The sequence below is a fragment of the Trachymyrmex septentrionalis genome, unplaced genomic scaffold (genome assembly GCF_001594115.1).
Source record: "Trachymyrmex septentrionalis isolate Tsep2-gDNA-1 unplaced genomic scaffold, Tsep1.0 scaffold79, whole genome shotgun sequence".
Taxonomy (NCBI): domain Eukaryota; kingdom Metazoa; phylum Arthropoda; class Insecta; order Hymenoptera; family Formicidae; genus Trachymyrmex; species Trachymyrmex septentrionalis.
In genome coordinates, this window is record NW_017305977.1 from 986,839 (window position 1) to 1,013,097 (window position 26,259).

General features: G+C 32.0%; 2 protein-coding genes across 2 annotated transcripts in view; both read right to left on the bottom strand.

Annotated features, from left to right (window-relative positions):
* LOC108754318 (Bardet-Biedl syndrome 5 protein homolog) overlaps positions 1–24,932 on the bottom strand; it is a 34,047-nt gene extending 9,115 nt beyond the window's left edge. Inside the window, exons 1-6 of the mRNA XM_018496534.1 lie at positions 24,668–24,932; positions 24,293–24,441; positions 22,558–22,607; positions 17,269–17,396; positions 17,065–17,200; positions 13,219–13,320 (exon numbers count right to left, since the gene is read on the bottom strand). Coding sequence (XP_018352036.1) covers positions 13,219–13,320; positions 17,065–17,200; positions 17,269–17,396; positions 22,558–22,607; positions 24,293–24,441; positions 24,668–24,708 — 606 coding nt within the window. The 5' untranslated portion in view covers positions 24,709–24,932. The remainder of the gene's footprint in view (positions 1–13,218; positions 13,321–17,064; positions 17,201–17,268; positions 17,397–22,557; positions 22,608–24,292; positions 24,442–24,667) is intronic.
* The window catches only part of LOC108754316 (pre-mRNA-splicing factor RBM22), a 5,498-nt gene continuing 4,163 nt past the window's right edge, over positions 24,925–26,259 (bottom strand). The window contains exon 4 of the mRNA XM_018496529.1: positions 24,925–26,153. Within this exon, the coding sequence (XP_018352031.1) occupies positions 24,984–26,153 (1,170 nt within the window). The 3' untranslated portion in view covers positions 24,925–24,983. The remainder of the gene's footprint in view (positions 26,154–26,259) is intronic.

Consider the following 26,259-nt stretch of genomic DNA (forward strand, 5'->3'; position numbering starts at 1 on the left):
TTGTGTAGTTATCTATAGGATTTGTGCAGTATATGTGTACCTATGCAAGTATACGTAGAACATTCATAAGAATGCAAATAGGTAATAGAGGTACCCACAGGAATGTGGACAGATGCCCCATGAAAACTAAAAGGTCTATAGGATACTACTTTGACATATACTATAGTAACATGTAGGCGTACGTAAGACAAAGAAGAGATGCCCCATGAAGATTGGAAATGCCTATAGGCTACCATAGGATGATGCACATCTCCTCTGTCCTATGTGCACCTACATGTTCTTTTACATCAAAGTATCCTACAGGTATTTAGTCCCCATCTTTTCCGCATTCCTATGGATACCTATATCAACTTGAAAGAATAATTCGTAACTCCTAAAAACTGGAAACTACGATAATAGTTAATAAATGAGGTACGTTCCACGTCGGGTAAAAAAAAATCCTGACTTCCATAAAGAAAATATATACTCATGACTTTTTTGAGTAACCAAACACATCTTGTTTATCACGTGACTTTCAGTTTTTGGAGTTATGGAAAAATTATCTTAGATTTTTACGTGAAATTACATCAGTCAGCTGTTATAGCATTTTGTGTACACACTCTAATATGTAAATTATAGGGTGTTTCAGAATATTTGTGACTATTTTGGAATTATATAGGATATCTCAAAATATTTGGAACTATTTTTGTGTGCAGATAGAGCGAATTAAACTGAACCGGAAGGTATCATTTTGCATTTTTTGCAATTATTACTCAATGAGCAGAATGTCTAAAATCGACGCATTAGACTTTAAGGTATCTTTAAGAATTCTTTGAAAAATATCTTTAAAATAGGTCATAAAAAACTCTGAAAAATATCTTCAAGTTGTCTTATGCGTCGATTTTACCTGCTTAATTTTTAGAAATTAACTATTGTAAAAATTATAAAATAATACAGGACTTTTCGACTCAGTTTAATGTACTTTATCTGTACACGAAAATAGTCCCAAATACGGGAAGTCCTGTATATCATTTAGGATTCGCATCAACGTGTACATCATTCTTTTTCCCATGTAATCTTATAAGAGCCTCTTTTCATGGATTAGATGCCATAGATTCCTATGTAAAACCTTGTAGACAAATTTCCTATGTTATCCTGTATATATATATATGCTGTGTAAATCCTATAGGTACCTATTATAAGAAATTCAGAGGAAATAAGCACAACAGAGAAGCTATCAGGGCTGTGTGGCTCAGTGGCAGGACGAAAGTTTACCAACTTAGAAGAGAGACCAAGCTTAGATTCGAGCACAACGCCCTGATATTTTTCTCTGTTATCATTAATTGTTTACACTATATAAGCTCCTAGACAGAGGCTGTGTTCCAAAATTTACTGTTAGTATTGAAAATCTATAGTGCACATAACGAAAACTTAGATTTTTAGTATTAGCAGTAAATTTTGGAACACAGAATCTTATAGTCCTCTATAGGAACCCATGAAAAAACTCATAGAAGTTTACAGCAAGATAGGAGCCTCCTCCCATGGAGACCAGTCGAATTCTATGGATTTGTTTAACCATGGGTACCCGTGGTTAAATCATAGAAAAATTTCTCATAGGAATTTGCAGCAAGGTTGTTTTGTTAACTAGTATTGATTTGCACAAGAATTACCGTGCTTGACTCCTAGTGCCTTGTTATATCCAATCATTTTGTATCATTAAGGAGTCTTTAGGAATTAATTTATATTTAAAATTTGGTGACGTGAAGTAGCGAGTATCCAATTTTCGTAATTACAGGATGATCACTACCATTAGAATCCATTACTATGTAACTAGTACAAAGTGGAGCGAGTTGTGGTGATGCTATTGCCAGGTCGATGTTAGAAATGACTGAAGGAGAGGAGAGGGTCAAAGTAGAGGAGTCCCGGTTAAGAACCAAATTGCATTCCTCGATAGCGATTAGTATTCTTTCAGCGGATAGATAGTAGCGGGATTCTCTAAACATCTTATTGATGATTGTCGCTATCGTCAATGGCAGGACAATTCTGGAAGAAAGCGCGGTTCTCATTGGCTGTCGCTAGTTAATGATAGCGACAATTGGCGATAAAACAGAATCCCACAACAGCACTAGATTGTCGGGTGCCCATCAACTGTGATGATGGGCATTAAAATCCCCGACTAGAAGATGAAGTTATGCTTCTTAATTCCATTAATTAAACTTGTGTAAAACGCCATGAGAATATTTTGGCCTGGATGCCTGTACAAATTTATCATGATAATGGAATCTTTAAACGAAACGAGCATGATAGTAAAAGATGGACCTCATCTTCCAACTCCATGATTTCAAAGATTAGGTTTTCACGGATTAAAACACAAATGCTTCTTTGGCTGGGAATTGCAATATCTTTTCTGATGACCTGAAAGCTTTAAGTTTGGATTCAGCTCTTAACAAGGATTCTTGAATGCAAATAATGTCGAGAGCTTTCCAATAAGCAACATGACATTATCCCATCTCTGTTTAACATTGGCAAACAATAAGGATGCAACGATTCACCGTGCCACACCGTATCATCTGTTGGAAAGCTCCCATTGTAATCCATGTACTGGAGAGAAATAAAGTTACCACAAATTCGCCTGCAATTCTATTGCACAATTCTTATGCTATTCGAAGTTAGCTCAGACCTCCCCCCCCCTCCTGCGGAATCGAGGGAAGAATCCCCGACCCGGAGAACGTTGTTGTGAAATTAGATCCGAAAGTTGACGTTCTGAATAGCGGAGAGAGACGGGGAATTACAGGATAGCAACATGGATTTAAATTGTTATTGATGATAATAAGCGTTATAACCAGAAGGAGGATTTGGAATGGCTTCCAGACTATTTAAAGAGGTAGATTAGAAGAGATAGAAAGGAACTGTTAAGATTGTTGACGAAAGAGAGAATTGTCCCAAGTGCGTTTTAGCAAAATTGTTGTGCTGGAAGTATTTAAATAGCTCGGAGAGAAGATGTATGAAATCTGCGGGGATATTCTTGCTCTCTGAGCTCTGCGAGGTTTGCTGCGAAGAGGACATACCTTGAAAGGCGATACCGTTGCTTGGTTGATGAAAGTATCTATCGGCGGGTTCGATTAAGGCACTGTGATGAGCTTCTCTATCATAGTTGCAATTGATAATTTGTGGAGGATTGAGGCTTCTGGAAATAAGTCTTGATAGGAGCTGAGATGCTGAGATGGAGCACGAGATGCTTTCCTACCATTTCCACTGAAAAACGCTCTCGGACGTGAACCAATATGTAACCAGCGTTCGCATATGAATTATAGGTAAGATCAGACATGTCATTGTCTAAAACATGGAATTGGTTAGAGCTTAAGTAATTGTATCCGTTATTGGAATTGAAGCGCTCCTTGAGATATGGGAAATTACATGTATCTATTTAGATTAGGGCTGGGAGAAAGATTATTATCCTCCTAGCATTCGAGATAGATATTCTCGGTAGCCGCCAAGGTAACAATCTGGTCCTGCTTTTGGACGATGAAACAGTTCTTTGATGTTGCCAAGTAATCAATTATCTCCGACAATTAATGCATTCGAAGAATTCTTCATGGGAAAAGCAATTCTTGGTTTTCTCATGTCTTTTCTCTTCACAGTGTAGGCACCTGGGAGCACTTTTGCATGTCTTAGCTATATGGCCAACTCGAAAGCATGAGAAGCAAATACGAAGTTTGGGGATGTACGGGACTAATCTTCTGCCTGGTCTTGAACAGGAACATTTCCCTGAGAAGAATTTGATCTCTGCAAATTTTATGCAAATCGATTTGAAGGGAATGTATTCAACTTTGCCATCTGTCACAACTCTACAATTGAATCTCTGAGTATCTAGAATTTTACAGCGAAGAGATTCAATGTTTGTTAAGTTTAGATCGAGTTCACAGAGTCATTCCGGATAACACTCTCAGCACCCAAAATGAAGGGATGAATGCTTTCAAATTACGTTTCCCAAATAAGAGATTGTCAATCAGTTTGTTAGTGACAGAGGTAGTTTTACTTTCAATGAGAATTTTGCCCTTGGCAATTTTTTTAATCTCTAATATGTCAGAAATTTTAGCTTTAGCGATGATACTGAATATCGTAAGGGATGAGTTGAATTTTCACGATCTTGTGTCTAAACATATACAGTGTATGTTTTTCCAGCCATTCTCACAGAAGTCATACTTAACAGGAGTTTTGCTACTAGAAAGGTTATCGAGCTAGAATTAGAGTCAATGATGAAATTATCCTTACTTACGCTTTTTACTTTTATTGTTGGATTTTGATTTACTAAGGATGTTAATCCCAACGAATCTTCAATAGATCTTCGAGGAAATCTTTTGGCTGAGACTGAAGAAATCCATCGATTCGGTTAAGGATCGCTTCCTGGTATTTGTCACCTCGTCAACATCTATCCGATATGAGCCAGGATCAGATTGTGCATCGAAGGACCAATCTGCCTTGCTTAGTGCGCTATTTCTATGGAATGATGCAATAGCGCGTCTTTGGAACTGTTAAACGGTTCGAGTGCTAAGCCCGCTTCACTCATGAGATCTTTCAAAAGCGCACTGAATGCATTCTCAGAGCACTTAGTCGTGGGGAATGCCAGGATTTAAATTAATAATCTAGGAATTAAGGGTAAAAAGGGGCATTGAGACTTAAGGGAAAAGGAGACGCAATTACCGCCGCTCTCCCACCTCCCCACCCCCTTCCCGAGGCCAAAGCCATAATTTCGCGACAAGTTTTTTCAACTTAAAGATATGAAATCTAGAAAGCGCGTAAATAATAATATTAATATAAGGCGGCTAAGAGGAAATAAGACACAAAACGCCATTACCAGAGTCATCAAACTGTCATGGTTTTTGCGTTACCAGCATTTGTAATCCCCATAGAAATGAAGAAATAATATTCAATATGGTTGTCATCGTTACCGGCACATTCCGACCAACAAAATGAGTTTTGTCTTATTTGAGCCTTTTTGCCGCTATTATTATTTAGACAAAAGATTTATTACGATGACAGAAGTCTTTATTGAAAATTCAGCTGAAAGCGCGAATGTTGATTATAAGTGCTTAAAGCACATGAACATCCATAATAAAGGCAGCTTAATATGGCGACAAAAATGCCGGTCGGAAACAATGACAGCCATATTGAATATTAGTTCCTCATTTCCGATTGTGATAGTTGAGAAGGTCGCCACAAATACTGGTAACGCTGGGAACAAGAAAGGAGATTGGTGGCCCTGTCGTATTATGCAAGAACTGGACATATTAAGGGTGAAATCACATGGTGCGGAATAGGACTGCAAAATAGAAAATGCGTCATTAAAGCAACCAATCAGTACTATTCCGCACTTTTTTATCACGCAAGTTTTGTGTGCTATGTTCACATGTGTCAAAAATGCACCTAGGATGAAAGGAATAATTCGAAGGAAGATGCCACAAGAGGAAAGACATCACTTTGTTTATAGTTTCTTTATTAAACGCGCGTTGGCTATACTGACAAAAGCATGTGGTAAACAGTTGCGCAGTTATCGACAGAAATAATCATGTTCATGCCAACGTCAATTGGAAAAGATAATACGAAATCCAAAAAAGTAGATCGTGAAACATGCTCTTTGTTATATTTGGTATGCTAGTAGCTAAGATCTGTACTTCGATGCTTACTGTAAAACTGGGCAAAAGATATACGGTGTTTTCTGGCAGTATTTCCTGTGGCTGATATAGATTATAATTTGTAATATTCTTATATACGTAAAAATTGTAATTAAATATTCCTCTTACACTTGGGGATAAAATAACAGTGAATACAAAATAATTTTTCCTACTTAAAACCGTCATTAAAATGATTTTATGAATTAAAATTTTGGATGCTTTATATAATTCGAAATATTTTAAATTAATAAGATACTGTTTAAACGAATAAAAGTATGTCCAACTTACTTCCTAAATTACTCTCTTTCATATTTCCTCAATTTATGTTTTATCGTACTTTTATATATTTTTACAGCTTAAGATGCTAAAACCATTTGTTTTACCGATATTTGCATTCGAGGAAAAACTCCGAATTGAATTTAGGGATTACAAAAATGTTATTACATAAATTAAAGTACACACAAACAGGACCTCAGCTACACTGGATTTCATGAGAAAACCGAAAGAAAGTTAAAAAATTCACTTACTTTTAGCTTGTACAGCTCATGTATATATTTTCTAATTGATATAAGAATTTTATAGGCCGGTATTCATAGTCGGTTCTTATTTTAAGATCGTCTTAAGTAATGTCTTAAGTCGCTAATGCGACCCTCTAATTGGTTCATGACATCTTAAGACTGTACTTAAGACAGTCTTAAATATAAAATCTGACTATAAATACCGCCCTTAGAGTCCATTAAAAAAAAGCGTGCAGCTGAGATTATTGGAACGATACCGAGTTTGTAGAACTAAGATCGAAAGTCTAGAAGAAAAGTATTTTTATCAAATGGAAAATACGTGTACAGATTGAATCAGCTTTTTATCCTATAAGAAAATTATCGACTAGACGCACATTATAATCCAATAGATATAAAGTCGGTAATTTTTTCATAGGATAAAAAGTTGGTTCAATGACTCTGATTCACCGTATAATATATAAATACTTTGCGAAGATTAGGAGCCGAAATTCCGTGTAGCAATAGTTGCACGGCGATAGATGGTGCTGGCATATGTTAGATAAGGACATACGAGGTCTGTTCAAAAAGTATCGCGAATTTTGAATTTTCGCGGGTTACGTATATTCGATTTTCGATTTTTTGTGACGTTATGTTGGTACTCATGTCTCTCACTTATGCCGACAAGTTCGGCCATTTTGAATGTTCAGTTAATTTTTGACAGCTGCTTTGCTTGCGTGTTTTGGCTCGTCTTCGATTTTTGCCTATTCCAAAAAATAGATCAAAGAATCTGTATCAAATTTTGTGTGAAAAACAAAATTAAGTGCGCGGACGCATTCCGAATGTTGACTGTGGCATATGGTGAAGCTACCTTGAACCGAAGCAACGTTTATCGGTGGTACAAAATGTTCTCAGAGGGTCGAGAAGATGTGAACGACGAAGAGCGTGCCGGACGCCCGAGCACGTCAACAACATACGAAAACATTGATGAAGTGAAGAAAATAGTATTGGCCAATCGTCGAATCACCGTTAGAGAGGTTGCTGAGGACCTAAACATATCGATTGGCTCGTGCCATTCGATTTTTACCAATGATTTGGGCATGAGACGGGTCGCCGCGAAATTCGTACCAAAATTGCTCAATTTCGACCAAAAACAGCATCGCATTAACATTGCTAAGAAGCTGTTGGACTCTGTCCGCGACGACCCAAATTTGCTCCAGAGGATCATAACTGATGACGAATCATGGGTTTATGGTTATGACGTGGAAACCAAAGCTCAATCATCCCAATGGAAGCTGTCGCACGAGCCATAAAGCTATAAAGACGGCATCGAAGGAGGAGCTGAACAAGATCACAAAAAATAATTTTTTGAAGTGCTTCGAGGATTGAAAAAAACGTTGGCACAAGTGTATAATATCTGATGGGGATTACTTTGAAGGGGACAAAATAGATATTCATGAATAAATAAATAATTTTTGAAAAAACACAAAATTCGCGATACTTTTTGAACAGACCTCGTATATATGCGTTTGAGTAAGATAGAATGATATATAATATAATGTAAGAAATGAATCAAAGATGTCACTATTATCGGCTTTAGCATCACTTTAAGGGGATCCTAAACCGATTATCGAACTTGATCGAGGTCGATAGTACAGATTTTTTAAATTCCAAATTCGATAATAATGACATCTTTGATTCATTTCTTATATAATATATTTACAATATCTTATACATTTATTATATAATATATCGTTCTGTCTTACTCAAATGCATACATCTGTCATTATATAACATATGTCAGGACCATCTATCGCAAGACCGCGCAACTACTGTTATACGGAATTTCGGTTCTGTTGACATTCCTAGTCTTCGCAAAGCATCCGTACATACGTATTTTTCACTCAGTGAAAAAAGTTTTCTTCTGCGAGTATACTTTCAATCTTAGTTCTACAAACTCGGTATCATTCGTTTCAGTAATGTGACCTCAGCTGTACGTTTATTTTTAAGACATGGACTTCAAACTCTTATATCAAGCAATGTACACTTAAAAAGTGATAGTTATATGAGCCAAAAGTAAATAAATTTTTTCATTTTTTTTTCAATTTTCATGAAATCCAGTGCAACTGAGGCATTGTTTGTGCGTACTTTAATTCTGTAATAACAATTTTGCAATCCGTAAATCCAATTCGGAGATTTTTTACCGAGTAGAAATAATGATAAAGTAGGACGACTTTAGTATCCCCTTAAACTCTTGATTACCCAGCAAACGAGAATGGATTAAAATGGATTAAAATGAATTCAGATTTTTAGAAATATGGATTCATATGAATGTTAAAATAGCATTTTCTGTGCATCGTAAATACTACTTCTTTTGTTTCTCTTTGCTTAGAAGTAAAATGAATGATTGATGTAAACACTCGCTAACCAAATCGAACACAGCCCGAATATTAAGCTAATCACGGCGCGACATCGGCCAAGCGAGATTAGATTATCCGATACTTACCCCATGTTGTCTCATAGTAATGTAAATTGTTTATACTTTATTATATCTGTTAAATAATATTTTTATTATATCTATATAATTTCGTTACTAGTTTAGCTAGTTGTAATTAAAGTAGGGAATGAATAACACATTTACCAATTGAAGAAGTGATGTAGCGAGTAACGTAAAAGATTCATACTCCAGAGGTCCTAGGTTCAAATCCCACAGGTGCGTTTTTTAATACCAATTTAAAGTAGTTAATTTCAGGTATAATTATTATAAATGTCTTAAGAATAAAATTTGTAACCCTTAAATATGAATGTTTTTTTTTTTTTTTTTTTCGAATATTAAACTAATGTCAGCTCGGATCCAATCCATTTCAATCCATTAAATCCATTTTCACACGCACACACACCACACACACACACACACACACACACACACACACACAAATTTAAAGTACGCATTAAAAAAATTTTAATCCATTCTCGTTTGCTGGGTATGGACTGTAAATAAGTAAAATATATAAGTTTACATTGCATTACATTATATAATTGTTTGTGACATTTTCTCTTATAGGAGGTGGAATCTTATCCATATATATAGGGGGAAGATGCCACTTTTATGAGATATGACATATCAATTTTTTTTCAATAATACGAAATATTAAATTTGTAAATTTGTGTAAACAAAAAAGATTTCTACAATACAAATAATATTTTTTTGTAACTTAATTCAATAACATTAAAAAGAGTTACTCAAGAATAAAGGTTAAAGTGTGGCGTCTTCCCTCCAATCACCTAATATAATTTAAACATTATCTCAGATAATAAAACGTTCCTTGGCATAAGAAAAGAAATAGGTGCTTAGCACAAGTTTCTCTTCAATTGCCATTATGTTGCACTAGGGCAATAATAATTTCGTTTAGGTCAATAATAATTTCGTTTAGGTCAACCTAGAGACATTATGCGAGCAACGGTTGTTTGCACAAACAACGAGCGGAAATGCTGTAACAAACTTATTCCCAAATGTTGCTACAATCTGTTGGAAATTATTTTTGTAAAATATTTAATCCACATTTTTATCAATCGAATGAAAATGGACCGTCGTTGAGCAGTATGTGGTACCACTACCAGAGGGATGCATCGAGTTAAATTTCTTGATTTAAAAAAAACGACATAGAATAAAATAAAAGACGCAGCATTAAAAGATTTTTCAACTGTATTCTAATGATATAATTTTTTGAAATGAGCCCGTGAAGTAATCAGTGTCGTTCGTACGCAGTAATGAGTCTTTCTGGCGTGATTTTTTATTACTTTCCAACTTTCATTTTCATGGAATTGATTAACATTTCAATGTAAAATTTTTCATTTGTGAGCTTCAATAATACTAGCTAAAACTAAAAGTGACTCACTGTGTCTGATACTGACTGGCCAAAATATCGAGAACCGGTTTTTAAATAATTCATAGTAATGTTTACGATATAGTTTGTGATTTGTGATCAGGGTAAGCGTTCTTATTTTCGGGATAATTAATTATAATCTTAAAGTTTTTGATAAATTAGTTTTTCATATTCTCTATTTCGATATTTCCTTTTTTTCGTTCATTTTTCTTTCACTCTTTTTGGGTTTAATTCTGACATTTAAATTCTCGAGGTAGAGGAGCTCACCATGACAGGATAATTTTTATTCACAGTTTATTTATGTTAATTTGTATTGTCTGTGAGGAAAGCTCAAAAGTGAGTCAAAACATGTAAGCGCGTTTTAATGAATAAATAAGTTTCACACTTCATAGATATATTATTTGCGCGACGTCTTCTGCGCTTGATTCCTATTGCTCATATCCTTTTCAGTTCTTTGATTGATAAGGATGGTTAGTTTAATTTGTAAAACGGATTTGTAGTACCTTACACCTGTAACCAACCTAACCAAATAAGTAAAATGTCTAAAATTTGTAAAACGGATTTGTAGTACCTTACACCTGTAACCAACCTAACCAAATAAGTAAAATGTCTAAAATCAACTCATAAATCACTTTAAGATATCTTTATGACATATCTTAAAGATATTTCTTAAAGAACTCTTAAATGTATCTTAAAGTTCTCTTGTGAGTCGATTTTTTGGGAAGCATTGTTAGAAGTTAATCCTTTTTACTGCAATAATTTCTTTCATATTGCTAGCAAATTTATTTTATGTAGAAATAGTTTTCATCATATTGCCGTGCGATTGTCTTATCTACGAAACTTATAAAAGAAAAGAGGAAAATTGTTTCCTTCCGATTGTGCATAACTGTTCATGATATATATTGCCGCCAATATCATAAGCAAAATTGGAAACTACTTTCTTCAAAAAAAAAAAAAAAAAAAAAAATGGTAACTCAGGCGACACAACTTCTATTAAATTTATAGCAAATTGCGGGAAACTTGCTATCTGGATTATTTTATGTTAATAATTTGCTTATTAAAATGAAATATAATTTATCAAATTGTAAAAACTATAATATTATCACTATTGTAGTATTTAATATTTTACAATTAATATTTATAATCTCATAACAATTATTTTGAACTGCTTTTTTAACGCATTTATTATAATTTTTCTGCATCATGTGAACTGGCGCGCTGAAATTGCATGTAATGCGTCATTGTTTTTTTATTTTGATATCTATATTTATACACTTAGATTTTGTCGTTTTGTTTCATTCATCTCAACATTACACGATTTATATCATCAGCCTCAAATTATTTTAACCTCTCAAAATACAACGGTTTATTACAAGAACACGATTTAAATGACTTTACGGTTTAGCATACAATGACGCACTCTCTGTTCTGCAACATCAAATGCGGAAGTGCTGTTTGGTTGCTTCAATAACGCATTCTCTATTGCGCAATCCTAATCCGCATCGTGTGATTTCACCCTAACTGCGCAAGGAACGAAGAGCACGTTCGAAAGGACATACTCGTTTGTATATTTTTTTACACATGATTTCTGGTGAGTTTTTATTAGATTTTTTATTATTTTTTATTAGATTTCCGATATGTTAATTCATTTACGCGTAGATCTTTTTGTGTAAAGTTTTTAAGTTTTTCTCTTTATCAACTAGAGCTTTGCCAAAATTTTTTTTAATATATTTGACAGTTCAATCGTACGGAAATAATGTCGAACTCTACATCAAGACTCACCCGAACTGTGAATATTACGAATATGCGATCATTTGCAATAATTGATTTTGTTCTGCGATTTTTTCGTTATGTTATTGTCTGAAGAGAGCTCAATCCAATAGCCGAAACTTGTAACTTGTAATTATTTTCTTAATTTTGATTCAATCTTTTACGTTATGTAATTTTAATTTGTTAATTGAAATATATTCTTTTGTTAATTCCAAAGGAATGTGTTGACTCTTACTTTGCCCGTTACTTATTATTATTCGTTTCAAAACTTTAAGATACGAAGCGCCTACCGGTCTGAGTGTTAAGATGTTGAACTACTATATATTATATTATATACTCATTTTAAAATGAATTTTCTGAAATAATAATTGCGTACCGATAAGATTATCGGACATTCACACAATCAATCTGAAACTAATAATCCCCCCAAAATTTCCCAAATCTTAAAAAACTGTAATAAACTCATTGCGAAAAATATTGCCTCGGCCGGGAGCATTTCGTCTCGGTAGTCTAAAGTCTTAGGACGCTTGCATGGAATGCAAGAGATCCGAGTTCGACTCCCGGCCGAGACAATATTTTTCACAATGAGTTTATTACAGTTTTTTAAGATTTGGGAAATTTTGGGGGGATTATTAGTTTCAGATTGATTGTGTGAATGTCCGATAATCTTATCTGCACGCAATTATTATTTCTGAAAATTAATTCATTTTAAAACAAGTACATAATATATAGTAGTTCAACATCTTAACACTCAGATCGGTAGGCGCTTCGTATCTTAAAATATTCAATAATTGTTATAAATTTACATTGAGAAATTTCTACAACAGACTTGCGAAGATTGAAGTCAGGAAATACGATTGAATCTGGAAATTCCGTATTTTCTATACGAAATCTTACAAAGTCTCAAGTAACAAGGATTCTATATCGCAATAATTATTTTCTTCTATAAGCGAATATAATTTTATCATTTTAAATTCTTGACTAACGGTTAATTATTAATTCTCTTTAACATATGTAACACCGTCTTTATGTAATTGTTTAAAAAAGAATGTTAAACAGTTACATAAAGACGATATAGAAACTTCTCAATATATTGTAGAAAAACTTCTCGTCACATGAGCGCCCAGCAGCTCGGCCGCCGAGCTTCAAGCGGTAGTGGGGATCGCTCGCCGGAATTGACCCGAAATGTACAAATCTTTGCGAGCACTGCATTAAAATATACATATAATTTTAATATTTTATCCAAATTATATAGATATACTTGTAATTTTGGGTGAGCCTTTTGGAGAGCTAGCACACATCCCAAACTTTACTATTAAAGAACCAAACACATTATATTGTATATAATACTTCTGATAATCTGAAAATCATTTGTTATCGTTATTATATGCATATTCATAATTTAATACTTACATTTCCGATGGTAAGATAAGGAATCGATACATTAAATTGGTAATTTACATCCGCATACCATACCAAACGTATATTTGTTATGATAAAAGTTCCGATATTCCCCTTGAAAGCAATATTTTTTTTTATTAACGATAATATATGTAATAATTTAAGGGAAAAATTGCATTTGTAAATGACCAAAATATTTTCTTATTTAAGATTGTTTTCTAAACATTTTCGGCTACGAAAATATTTTGTTCGATATATCTAATTTAGTATCTAAAACAGAGAAATTGCACGTAATCCTTTCGCAGTCTAAATGGATAATATTTTACGTAAAAAAATCGACAGTCTGTACAACTCCTTCTATTTAATCAATAATGGAAAATTAATGCCAATGAGAATCGACATAGTTGTATGTGTATAGTCAAATATAATATACAGTGAGTACAAAAAGTATTCGTACAGAGAAAATATTTTTTTAAAAAAACTTCATTTTTAAAAAGTAAATATTATCCGGAAATGAATCATCAAATTGATGTCGAATCGATATAAATTCGATGATTTTAACATCAATTCGATTCGACGTTTAATTAACGATCATTTCTTATTGGATAATTAACAATTTATTCATAAAGAATAAAATAGACTGTATGTTTCTTAAAATTATATATACCAAAATGATCTGTGTTAATTAACATATCATTCCAAAAATAAGCGAAAATTAAAAATTGTATTGTTTAAATGCTCAAAAAGTATTCGTACAGACGAGAAATTTAGTTTCTAAAATCGCAATCATGCAATCATTTGTTTATTTATATTAGAACAGAATGCATTCATTGTATAAAATTGCTAATTAATGTTTATTTTCTACAAATAAGGCTTTTTTATAATAAATTTTCTTGTACGAATACTTTTTGTTCTCACTGTACGAGTATATGTCAATCACCAATTACAGACGATTTGATCATAAGTCCTCCTCAGTGTATAAGTAACAATATTGGAATCAAATTAATATATTATAAAAAGATAGACAGATACAATCATTGAATCATCATTAGGCTGTTGTCGAAAATTAAAAACTTCATTATCGTTTGTTGTACTTAGTTGGATACAAACAAAAGAATTTAATAATTTAAACTTAGCATAACGATGATCCATTATAACGCGATACAATTATAACTATGTCTTGAGAGCGTGTTAAATACTTTTTTTTAGGTGCCAAATCATGTTTGTTAAGTATACCATAAACACTTCTGTAACTAAACTTTTATAAAATAATATTTCAATATTTATGAACAACATTATTAATGTATGTTATTGTGATCGAAATCTTTTTTCGTATTTCATATTTTCAATCGTGTTTCTTTAACTGCGAAAAAGTGAATGAAGTAAAAATTATTTGCTTTTTTATAAAAGTCTTTTATAAATAAAAGTTATTTAAGAATTTCTGCATAATTTTATAGCTTTTTAAAAATGTATTTACGTCTTTTCTAGAATTTTTTAAATGTATATATCTAAATGTTGAGATATTCTCTTAAAAATTTCTCATTTTATAATTTCCAATGAAGTAAAATTGGAAGAATTACAATAAAAAAAACAATAAATTAATAAACTCCTTATATTTAGAATAATAGTAAATAGTAATAAAAAGGTAATAAGAGTTGTTGCTAGATATAATTGCGCAGTGTCAAAAATTAAAACTATCTTACTATATTACAATAATTCAAACGGCACATATGTACATACTAGGTTACAATAATTTAAACGGCCTGAACTTTTCTGCTCATATTTGGGCCATTTTTAGCAGAAATGATGTATAATTCTGTGATTATGACCAACGTAAAAACGTTTTTAACATAAACATGGACGGCTTAAACAATGGTTACATGGAAATTCTCAGTAAATTATAATGTGTTTATTTCTTTTGCCTTTTCATATTGATCGCAATGTTACTGCGACATTTAACAGATTAAAGGACTCTTTCCTATACAAAATAAATAACAATAAAGGGCAAAGTAAGAGTCAAACACATTTTTTTAATTGTCACACAATTAAAAAGAATAAATTACAAATAAAGAAAAGTAAAATTGAAAAAATAAAATAAAAAACTTAGTTTAAATTCAAATAAATTACAAGTTTCGGCTACCAGATTGAGCCCTCTTCAGACATTAACTTATCTAAAAATCGCTGTACAAAATTAATCGTCAAAAATGTTCGCATATTCATTATAATCACAGCTCGGGTGAATCTTGATGTAGAACTCGACATTATTCACATACGATTGAACAGTTAAATGTGTTTCATATCTCTTGGAAAAAGTTCTAGTTGATAAAAAAGAGAAAGACTTCTTACGAAAAAATAAACACAACCAAATTAACGTACCGGAATTTTAACAAGTATTAAAACTCATCAAAAATCATATGTAAAATATTCAAACAAGCGTGTCCATATAAGAATAAAAAACTTTTAGAATATATAAAGAAAGATGGAACGCAGATGTGTAAGACGAACATTATATGTCGATTATTATGTACGCTCGCTAATATGGATCACCACAGACTGAGAGAAGAGATGGACTTTTAGTAACAAAAAGTCAAACTTTATTTATGATAGGAATATAAGCCTTGTGAAGACCTTCAGCGTCAGTTTGTAAATTTAAATTATTTTTCTGCTATTTACAATAATATTGAGCATCTCAGAAATTAAACGTTTCCTATAGCAAGGCTCTTCATTCAAAATTTTAACATTGTCCCATTGGAAATCATGATCATACTGCAGCCTATGTTTCGTTATGACAGAACAGACAGAAGTGTTATATCTATGATTACGATGTTCTGTAATTCTGGTTTTCAATTGTCTACCCGTCTGTCCAACGTACGACGCATCACAATTATTACACGAAATCTTATAAACTACATTGCTCTTAGATGTATAGGGACAAATATTCTTTTGTACTTTAATATATTTACCCATTTTATTAGGACTATGAAAAGATACCCTGATGTCGTTTTTATTGAACCGTTTAAATTTTTTTGTGTGAAAAGGAATAAATGGTACCATGATTTGGTAAGCCAAGATGCAGATTCATTCGCGCAGACATTGTCAACCAAATCTTTTCATACTATGTGTCTATTTTTAAGTAAATTTTTTATACGTTGATTAACTGTGTCAAAAATAAAAGTTAGTAATGGGTAGTCATTATCTAATAAAACGTTAATAATAAATGTCAAATTTTTTATGTGAAACATAAAGTTAGAAAGTAAAAAAGCTCTGTCAACTAGCGAAAAAATTGTACCTTTTGTGCAATTGGATTTGAGTGGAAATTTAAAAATCTCCTTGAGAAAGTAGATTTGCAGTACCAATCGAAAACGAATCGATTCTTACTGATAAATATAGTAGTATCCAAAAAATCTAATTTTTCCCCTATTTCTATAGTAAATTGAAGACGTGGATGAAATGAATTAAAATGTAACAAAATATCAATTTTTGAGGGAGAAACTACAGTACATATGTCATCTACATACATATCTATGGTAAAATAAAATGTCCACATTCAACGGGCAGAAACGTTCAGACTATTTAAATTATTGTAACTTAGTATGTATATACATATGCCGTTCGAATTATTGTAACATCGTATGTAAAATAATTTAATTTTTGATATTGCGCAATTATATCTAGCGACGACTCCTATTGCCTTTTTATTACTATTCAAATTTATTATTATTCAAAATTAAAAGAAGTTTTAGATATTTTTTTGAAAATCTATTCATTATATATAAATTTAAAATATAAAAAATTCTTAAAAACATGAGAATTTTTTTTACCAGGGATTCGATAGATAATTAATTATTCAATAGAGACCTGTTCAATAGATAAATTCCAAATATCCTTCACAGAGGAGTGCACCTTTTCTTGAGGTAATAAAACCAGCCGATTTTCACATATAATACCACTCCTCAATTTAATTTCTCTATAGATTTTCGATGACACGTAAGCTCTATAACAAATGCTTTGCATGAATAATTACGGCAGTAACTGCAATATAATAAAAAAAATGTTCTTCACCTATAAACACCTATAACCGAAGTGTAGTGTCTCGTACTTTTAATGTCGTGATTTGTAAATATGAATTCATATCGACAATTTCGAAATGAAGTTAATATGTGAAGAGCTTGTACATATACACCATGAATCTAAAAAGTAAACTTTCGTTTATTATTTTTATTTCAACAATAGGGAGTTTGCATGAAAAAATAATATATTTTTTTTTATTATGAAAATATGTATTATTAAATATAAATTTATATAATAAAATTTATAATTTTTAGCAATAGGTAGGTACTAAAAAACTAAAATAAAGTTTAATAATATTTTAAATTTGAGAAAACACAATTTTGATTGGCTAAGAAGTGCGTGATGTTACACTGCAATAATCTACAACCGTTTGCTTACCTGGTAAAAAATTTTTCATTCATGAATATGCAAATATATATAAACACACATAATTATTCATAAACATGTACGAGGTCTGTTCAAAAAATATCGCGAATTTTGAATTTCCGCGGGTTACGTATATTCGATTTTCGATTTTTTTGTGGCGTTATGTTGGTCTTCATGTCTCTCACTTATGCCGACAAGTTCAGCCATTTTGAATGTTCAGTTAATTTTTGACAGCTACTTTGCTTACACGTGTTTTGGCTCGTCTTCGATTTTTGCCTATTCCAAAAAATGGATCAAAGAATCTGTATCAAATTTTGTGTGAAAAACAAAATTAAGTGCGCGGACTCATTACGAATGTTGACTGTGGCATATGGTGAAGCTACCTTGGACCGAAGCAACGTTTATCGGTGGTACAAAATGTTCTCAGAGGGCCGAGAAGATGTGAACGACGAAGAGCGTGCCGGACACCCGAGCACGTCAACAACAGACGACAACATTGATGAAGTGAAGAAAATAGTATTGGCCAATCGGAACGGTCAATAAGGAATATTACCTGCAAGTTATGCGCAATTTGCGCGAAGCAATCCGCCAGAAACGCCCGGATTTGTGGAAGAACAAAAATTGGCTTTTGCACCATGATAACGCCCCTGCTCACACATCGTTGCTTGTGCGCGAATTTTTGACCAAAAACAACACACTAATGATGCCGCAGCCACCGTATTCCCCAGATCTGGCCCCCTGTGACTTTTTCTTGTTCCCGAAACTGAAGAGGCCCATGAAAGGACGACGCTACGCTACGATTGAGGAGATAAAGACGGCATCGAAGGAGGAGCTGAACAAGATCACAAAAAATAATTTTTTGAAGTGCTTCGAGGATTGGAAAAAACGTTGGCACAAGTGTATAATATTTGATGGGGATTACTTTGAAGGGGACAAAATAAATATTCATGAATAAATAAATAATTTTTGAAAAAACACAAAATTCGCGATACTTTTTGAACAGACCTCGTATAATTGTATATGAAATATGTCCATACATTCTTTTTTCTTTTGTAAAATTACTTTTTAGTGTAATAGAAATAATAATAGTAATATGAAAACATTAAAAATAATTAAAAAAGTAATTTTCGCACAATTTGTTTTAGAAAAAATCAAATTTGAAGAAATGTAAAAAAATTATTTATGTATAATTATATATAAAATTATGCATAATTATGTACGAGCAATTTTTTTTACATTTTTTCAAACTTTTTTTTTATAAAACAAATAATACGAAAATTATCCCTTTAATTAATTTTTATGTTTTGACATTACTATTATTATTTCTATTACACTAAAAAGTAATTTTACAAAAGAAAGGATGTATGAACATATATGGACATATTTCATATATAATTATACATATTTATGAATATTTATGTGTGTTTATGTATATTTATACATATTTATATATATTTATACACATTCATGCATGAAACATTTTTTATCGGATACGCTGGAAGGCTAAAACGAAATCTTAAAATTCTCTTCTTAAAAATCTCTTTATAAATTAAGAATATTAAAATAAAATGTCAAATCAACTGGATCTAGGATTCATTAAAGTCGATTTAACGAATTTACCAAAAATAACTATATTTATGGTTTGGGAGTATATTGTTAGTGATGAGCGATATCATGCTCCAGAAGTTCGAGGAATAAAAGCAACTGTGTAAGTATAATCCTAAAAATATATCTTTTTAATTCTTATTACAGTGGTAATTTTTTGTTTTATTCTAATTGTAAGTAGCATGAATAAATATTACAATTAATGTATCTACTATAGATCATCAAGAGAAAATTACACTGATTTCGTTTTAGCGGAGTATAACTTATAGGTTATGTTAACGTCAAACGGGAAGGTTCTATTCACGGAGTAATAAGGAGACTAAACTCAAGCGGTCGGTCCCGAAAACAATTGCTCGAAACACAGTGTCGAAAAAACGCTGTGTGGCAGAACAAATTCGAGCACTCCTATCGGAGAAAATTGTGAACTAAAGTATTTTCCAACAGTTCTACTAACTTTTCTCGCAAGACGTGATGGCACTAAAATCACATCGATTTTCCATAGGTTTTCCGACATCGTGTTTTGAACCCATTTTCAGACCTCGAGTTTGGTCTCCTTATTACTCTGTAATTCAATTGTACAATAAAAGGAAGAATCTGTCCTGAACACCGAGTTCGACAAAAAGATTATACTACAATAGCTGTATTGTCGACGAAGAAAAATTAATAGTTCAACGCGTAAAATATCTGCCGGTAAAAAATTTTTCATGCATGAATATGTATAAATATCTATAAATATACATAAACAAGTATAATTATATATGAAATATGTCCAGACATGTTCATACATCCTTTTTTCTTTTGTAAAATTACTTTCTAGTGTAATAGAAATAATAATAGTAATGTAAGAACATTAAAAATAACTAAAAAAATAATTTTCGCAACTATTTGTTTTAGAAAAAAATCATGTTTAAAGAAAAAAAATTACGTATAATTATATATAAAATATGCACAATTATGTATGAGCAATTTTTTTACATTGTTCCAAACTTGATTTTTTCTAAAACAAATAGTTTGCGAAAATTACCTTTTTAATTATTTTTAATATTTTCATATTACTATTATTATTTTTATTATACTAAAAAGTAATTTTACAAAAGAAAAAAGGATGTATAAACATGTATGGACATATTTCATACATATATATAATAATTAAACATGTTTATGAATATTTATGCGTGTTTATGTATGTTTATACATATTTATATATTCATGCATGAAAAATTTTTTACTGGGTTTAAATGTGTAGCATCAGAAGGTTAAAATATTCGAGAGCAATAGTTTAAAAAACCAAACAATAAAAATCTTTATTTTAGATATATGTGAGAAACACAATCAGTACGAGAAATTTAAAATGCGGTCGAAGTAATCGCGAATTAAATTAAGCAATTTTAATAATTTGAAGGTACAATCAAGTATCATACTCGTATTATAAAGATGTTAATATATTGAAATGTATTAATAAATTTATTGCAAAAAATATTACCTTTAAATTATTAAAATTACTTGTCAATTTAGTTCGCGATTATTAGAGTAGTTTTAATTGCATTTAGTCCGGAAAAACAATTCGGCGCGTAGTTTGAAAAGATTACAATATGGTATATATGCAAGTACATATATAGTATATTCTAGTAATTCAAGATTGAATTATTTTAAGCAATGAAGATCCAGCTTCGACCGTAATAGGCATTTTAAATTTCTCGTATTAAAAAACTAAATTTTTATTTCATAAAAGTAGAAGGAAGGCTTCTACTATGAAATATTGAGTTCATTTTGGGTAAATGATAGAAGTCTATAAGCAGAATTTTAAAAAATAATAGGTCATTTTGAGATAGAAATTTAATTAAGTTTTAAAATAACATTATATAAAATTTAATTCAAATTCGATTTTTTTTTTTAAATTAAGGAAGTGTAAAAAGTGAGCAAATCGTAAAGTCAAAAAATTGTGCTCCTAATATGAGATGCCCCGAGAAATCGATAGTAAAACACAAAGTATATCAGTATTGCAATTAAAAAATTTTATTTAATGTTTTTAAAATACAAACACACAGCCAGCGTGCGCAAAAAATGAGCATGCAATATGCTATTTAAGTGCAACGTGTTTTAGTATTCGTGGCGATTTTTACCTCGAAATAAATTTTTGCAATTTTTGCCTCAAGGTCAAACAATCAACCGTCAGTACGATGGCGTTTTGAAAATATTGCGCAAAAAAATTTGCAAAAAGAGACCGTTGTGGTGAGACAACTCATGGTTCCTTCACCATGACAATGCGTCTACCCACTCAGCCTTGTCAATTAAATGTGTAGCATCAGAAGGTTAAAATATTCGAGAGCAATAGTTTAAAAAACCAAACAATAAGAATCTTTGTTTTAGATATATGTGAGAAACACAATCAATATGAGAAATTTAAAATGCGGTTGAAGTGCTAGTTTTGTGCCAAAAATCAGATGACTGTCCTCCCTTAGCCTCTCCAGACCTTGCTCCTTGCGACTTTTTCTTGTTCCCAAAATTAAAATCAATTTCTCAAAATAAAAATTTAGTTCAAGGCGTCACGAACACTAAAACACGTTGCACTCAAATAACAATAACTCGGATACAATAAAACTAAACGAGATGTAAACAATTTTTTAAAAGCCAGTTACTCGGAAGATTATAACGATTGTAATACTGCAAACTGCACGTCGCTAAGACGTTTCGTTGCCGAGTAATTCAAAAAGTTCGCTTATTTTTTTATCAGACCTCATATTTTGTATAAAACCTACATCGAAATGATCTTCACAATAAAAATAATTCCATTTCCTTGGTTCATCAACACGATGTACACTTTTAAACCATTCTTTTTTCACATTTTCAGCTTGAGACACATAAAAGAACAATTTTTCAGGTATTTTAATTGTTGTGCTTTTATACATAGGTACGAAATTTTGTACGTTTCCTTTGTTCATTTTTAAAATAAATTAATTTCTTACTGAATAATTGTGGTTTCTTTGTGCAGTGTGATGTCATAGCGCGTTCAGGAAGACTCGGTTGTATTCGGATCATCTTCGGCATTTCAAATAATGCAATAATTTACTTTTTTATTTTTTGCATAATTTGCGTTAAAAAATTATTAAAAAATTGCAGTTAAAGATATATATGTGTGTGTACACACACACACACACACACACACACACACACACACACACACACACACACACACACACACACACACACACACACACACACACACACATATGTATAAATTATAAAATGCAATATTTTTCAAAAATTATGCAAACTCCCTATTAATGTTCATGCTAAAATAGTTCTTACCGTATGAAGAATTTTCGTATTCACTGTGATAAATGTATTATAGCCTATACCTATAAAATCGTTGCTTAATCACTTTTTTTCTTTAGAAAAACATAACTAAGTAAACGAGAATGTATTAAAATGGATTATAATTTTATTTCTAAACGAATGCATATTTAAAATTTGAAATTTTGTTTATTCAGACTGTGTTCCAAAATTCACTGTCAGTGAATGTATGCTGAAAATGTATAGTATACGTAACGTAAACTGTAGATTTTCAGCGCTGATAGTGAATTTTGGAACACAGCCTCAGTTGAATGCAATTAGACTAAAAAACTGTATTTCCTATTTCCAGATTTTTTTAAATGAGCAGTATTCACGATACACTTAAAAAAGCTGATATTAAGTTTTAGTCTGTAAAAGTGAATGATCAGTGTACGTATTATCACTGATCATCAGTAATACTACACTTATAACTGTAATATCAGTAAATATTTACTGTTTTTCAATAATAATACACTGATTCATGTTTAAAAGTTATGGTATATAGAAATCTGCAGAAAATCATAATCTCTAAAAGTAAATCAGTGTATTATTACTGAAAAATAGTAAATATTCGCTGATGATTATATCAGTTATAAGTATAGCACTGAAATCAGTAATACGTATATTGATCATTCACTGCATTCATAGCACTGAAATCAGTAATACGTATATTGATCATTCACTTTTACAGAGTAAAACTTAATATCAGTTTTTTTAAGCATCGTGAATACTGCTCACCGTGATCACTGTTGAAGTAAGTGATAATATGATACTGATTCACTTTTAGAGATCGAAAGGCATAGAAATGTGCTGCATGCAATTCCTATAAATGAATAAAAAAATGCATTAAAATTGAAAAAGATTGATTTCAACGTTCGCGAATATGTACTTTTAAAATTCTGAATCCATTTCAATCAATTTCAATTCATTCTTGTTTACTGGATAGTTACTATACATGACAGATTATAACTTAAAAATTATAAAACAAACAAGCGAAGAAAGCCTTATTTGGTCACAAAACAGCCGATCTAAGTGCCTAATAATATATTCTTTTTACATGAATTTTACGTGCAATTTGCAATTTATGCAAACTGCACGTCAATTATTGTCAGTCAGATGCTAATGACGAGCATCTTAAAACACTGTAGTGTTAATAAATAGTCAGCGTGTAGTTTGCAGAACCCAGTTAACGAGAATAAATTAAAATAGACTGAAATTTTATTTATCCAAATGCGTATGTTAAATAAAAAAAAAACCTTTTTTGGATTCAATCAAATTCAGTTAGATTCAATTGGATTTAACTAGATTTAATTGGATTGAAAAAATCTAAATTTCCTATTCAGATTTTTTAATTGAGCAGCATTCACGATTCACTTTAAAAAAACCGATATTATTTTTTAATTAAAAAGCACAGAAATGCATTTTCTAGAAATGAATAACAATGCATTGGAATTGAAAAGAATTCGTTTCAACGTTCACAAATGCATATTTCTGAAAATCTAAATTCATTTCAACCAATTTCAATTCATTCTCATTTACTGGGAAACCGGAAATTGTAAAATTCATGCAAAAAATATTTAAAAGATCTACTTTGTTCAAATAAAACTTTCTTCGTTTATTTGTATTGTTCACATATATGTATATATCTATCGATATTCTTACTTATTGTTTAAAATTATATTTGTATATATGTGCGCTAATCGTTTCATACTTAAGTTAATTCGTGGCAAGGATAAAGAATGCCATATGATTCTCAAGTTGGTGACAATTAGTCTTCCTAAATCCCCACCATTGCCTTTTGTATCTTCTATCATATCAAGTTTGTCAACGGTAAGTTCACCAGGTCGAAGTTGCATATTACTACATGCAAAAAAAATTTAATATTTTCGCCGTATTATTTAATAATTTATTTTCACTCAGCACATTTAGCACTAATGTAGCTATTTAATTACTTTACTTTCGCGTTTGTCCAAGTGAGCGGAACATACTATTTGACGTAGTTATAAAACAAAACTTAAAACTACATTAGTATTGTAAAAGCTAAGAACTGAATAATAATTTAAAGATAATTAAATTTTATAATTACGAATGAGAAATATCAAATTTGACTTGGTTGTCTTGCCACATTTTGGACGTCAACTAAACAGGACAATGCTGTAGTACAGAAAGAACTTGATTTAGCTCAAGCTGAAAATCAATATTGTCATACCAACAAATATACAACAAAAATGACGTAGGTCTCATACTCTTTCGCGTAACACAATGCAAATACATCGCGACAGATATATTTGAATCGTTAATATATAAAAAAAGGAGAGAAATCAGTATGGACAAAAATGATATATTTTTCTTTAAATAACGTTATATAATTCGATAAAAAATTGACATATAGCATTATGATATTATTCCTCTGGCCAAGGTTTGCCTATACCCTGTGACGCACCCATCCTGGACGGATCTTGACTTGGATAATGAATGGGGGTAGTTCCTGGAGGAAAAATTGGTGCAGCAGCAGCAGCAGCGGCAGCGGCAGCAGCAGCAGCAGCAGCAGCAGTTGCTATTTGCGGTGGAAACATAAATTGAGGAGCAACTGGTGGTGGTGGAATCATCATTGGCGGCATCATACCAGGAGTAGTTTGCAGATTGAAGAAGTTGCTACTCATGCTTTCCGATGGTGGTGGTGGTGGTAATGCGCCAGGTAATCCTGGAACAGGTTCGAGGATCTCTCTTGTTGCTTCTGCCGCCGACACCGTCTGCCTTCCCTGTGAACGGCCCCATTTTATAGTGAGCCGCCTTCCACCCAATATCAATTTATTAAAGGTCCTTTCTGCTGCCGCTTCGGCAGCGCTTCTCTGCGTATATTGGATGAAGGCACATTGCTGACGCGGCACCATGGTCACTGAACGAATCTCGCCATATTGGTAGAAGTGATCGCGCAGCTGTTTTTCCGTTAATATGTCACCCAGATTACCAATGTATAACGTTGTGATGGATTTATCCTCTGGTGGATCTAGCTTAGGCATAGCTGCTGCTCTACGCATTAGTTTATCTGCCACTGGATCGTTGACACCATAATAACGATCTTTTATATTCTGATCTGCCAATGGGTCATCAGGATCTGTTGGTTTTTCATGTCGATAAGGACATTCTTCGCCTCTCTTGCATTCACCCTTTACCCAAAACGAGCAAATGTGTGGTCTGTTTCTCTTATAATAAGGACTCGTCCTAGCCAGTTTCATCAGCAGATCACTAGCCGCAGCAGACTTGCCTACAGCACCAGCAGGTGTTGTCGGATCAATTTTTCCAATTTCATTGTCTATGTTTTGTACATAGTATTCCTTATTTACATCCGACCGTGGTAAATCATCCTTAATTTTTAAAGCAGCATCGCGAACTTGAATAGGCAAACCATATTCCAAATCCAATAAACATGTTTGGCAAACATTCTTCAATCGACTACATGTCTGACAGACTTCAGTTTTCTTAAATCTCATTCTTGCTCCCGGACACCATCTAAATACTGTAAATGGTCGCATACATATCTTGCATTCCTTTCCATATTTCTCCTTTGTCTATAAATCAATTAAATTCACAATAATATTATTTAATTAACAATTTTGTTTATAATAAATGTATGTGTGTGTGTGTGTGTATTGTGTATATATATACATTATATAT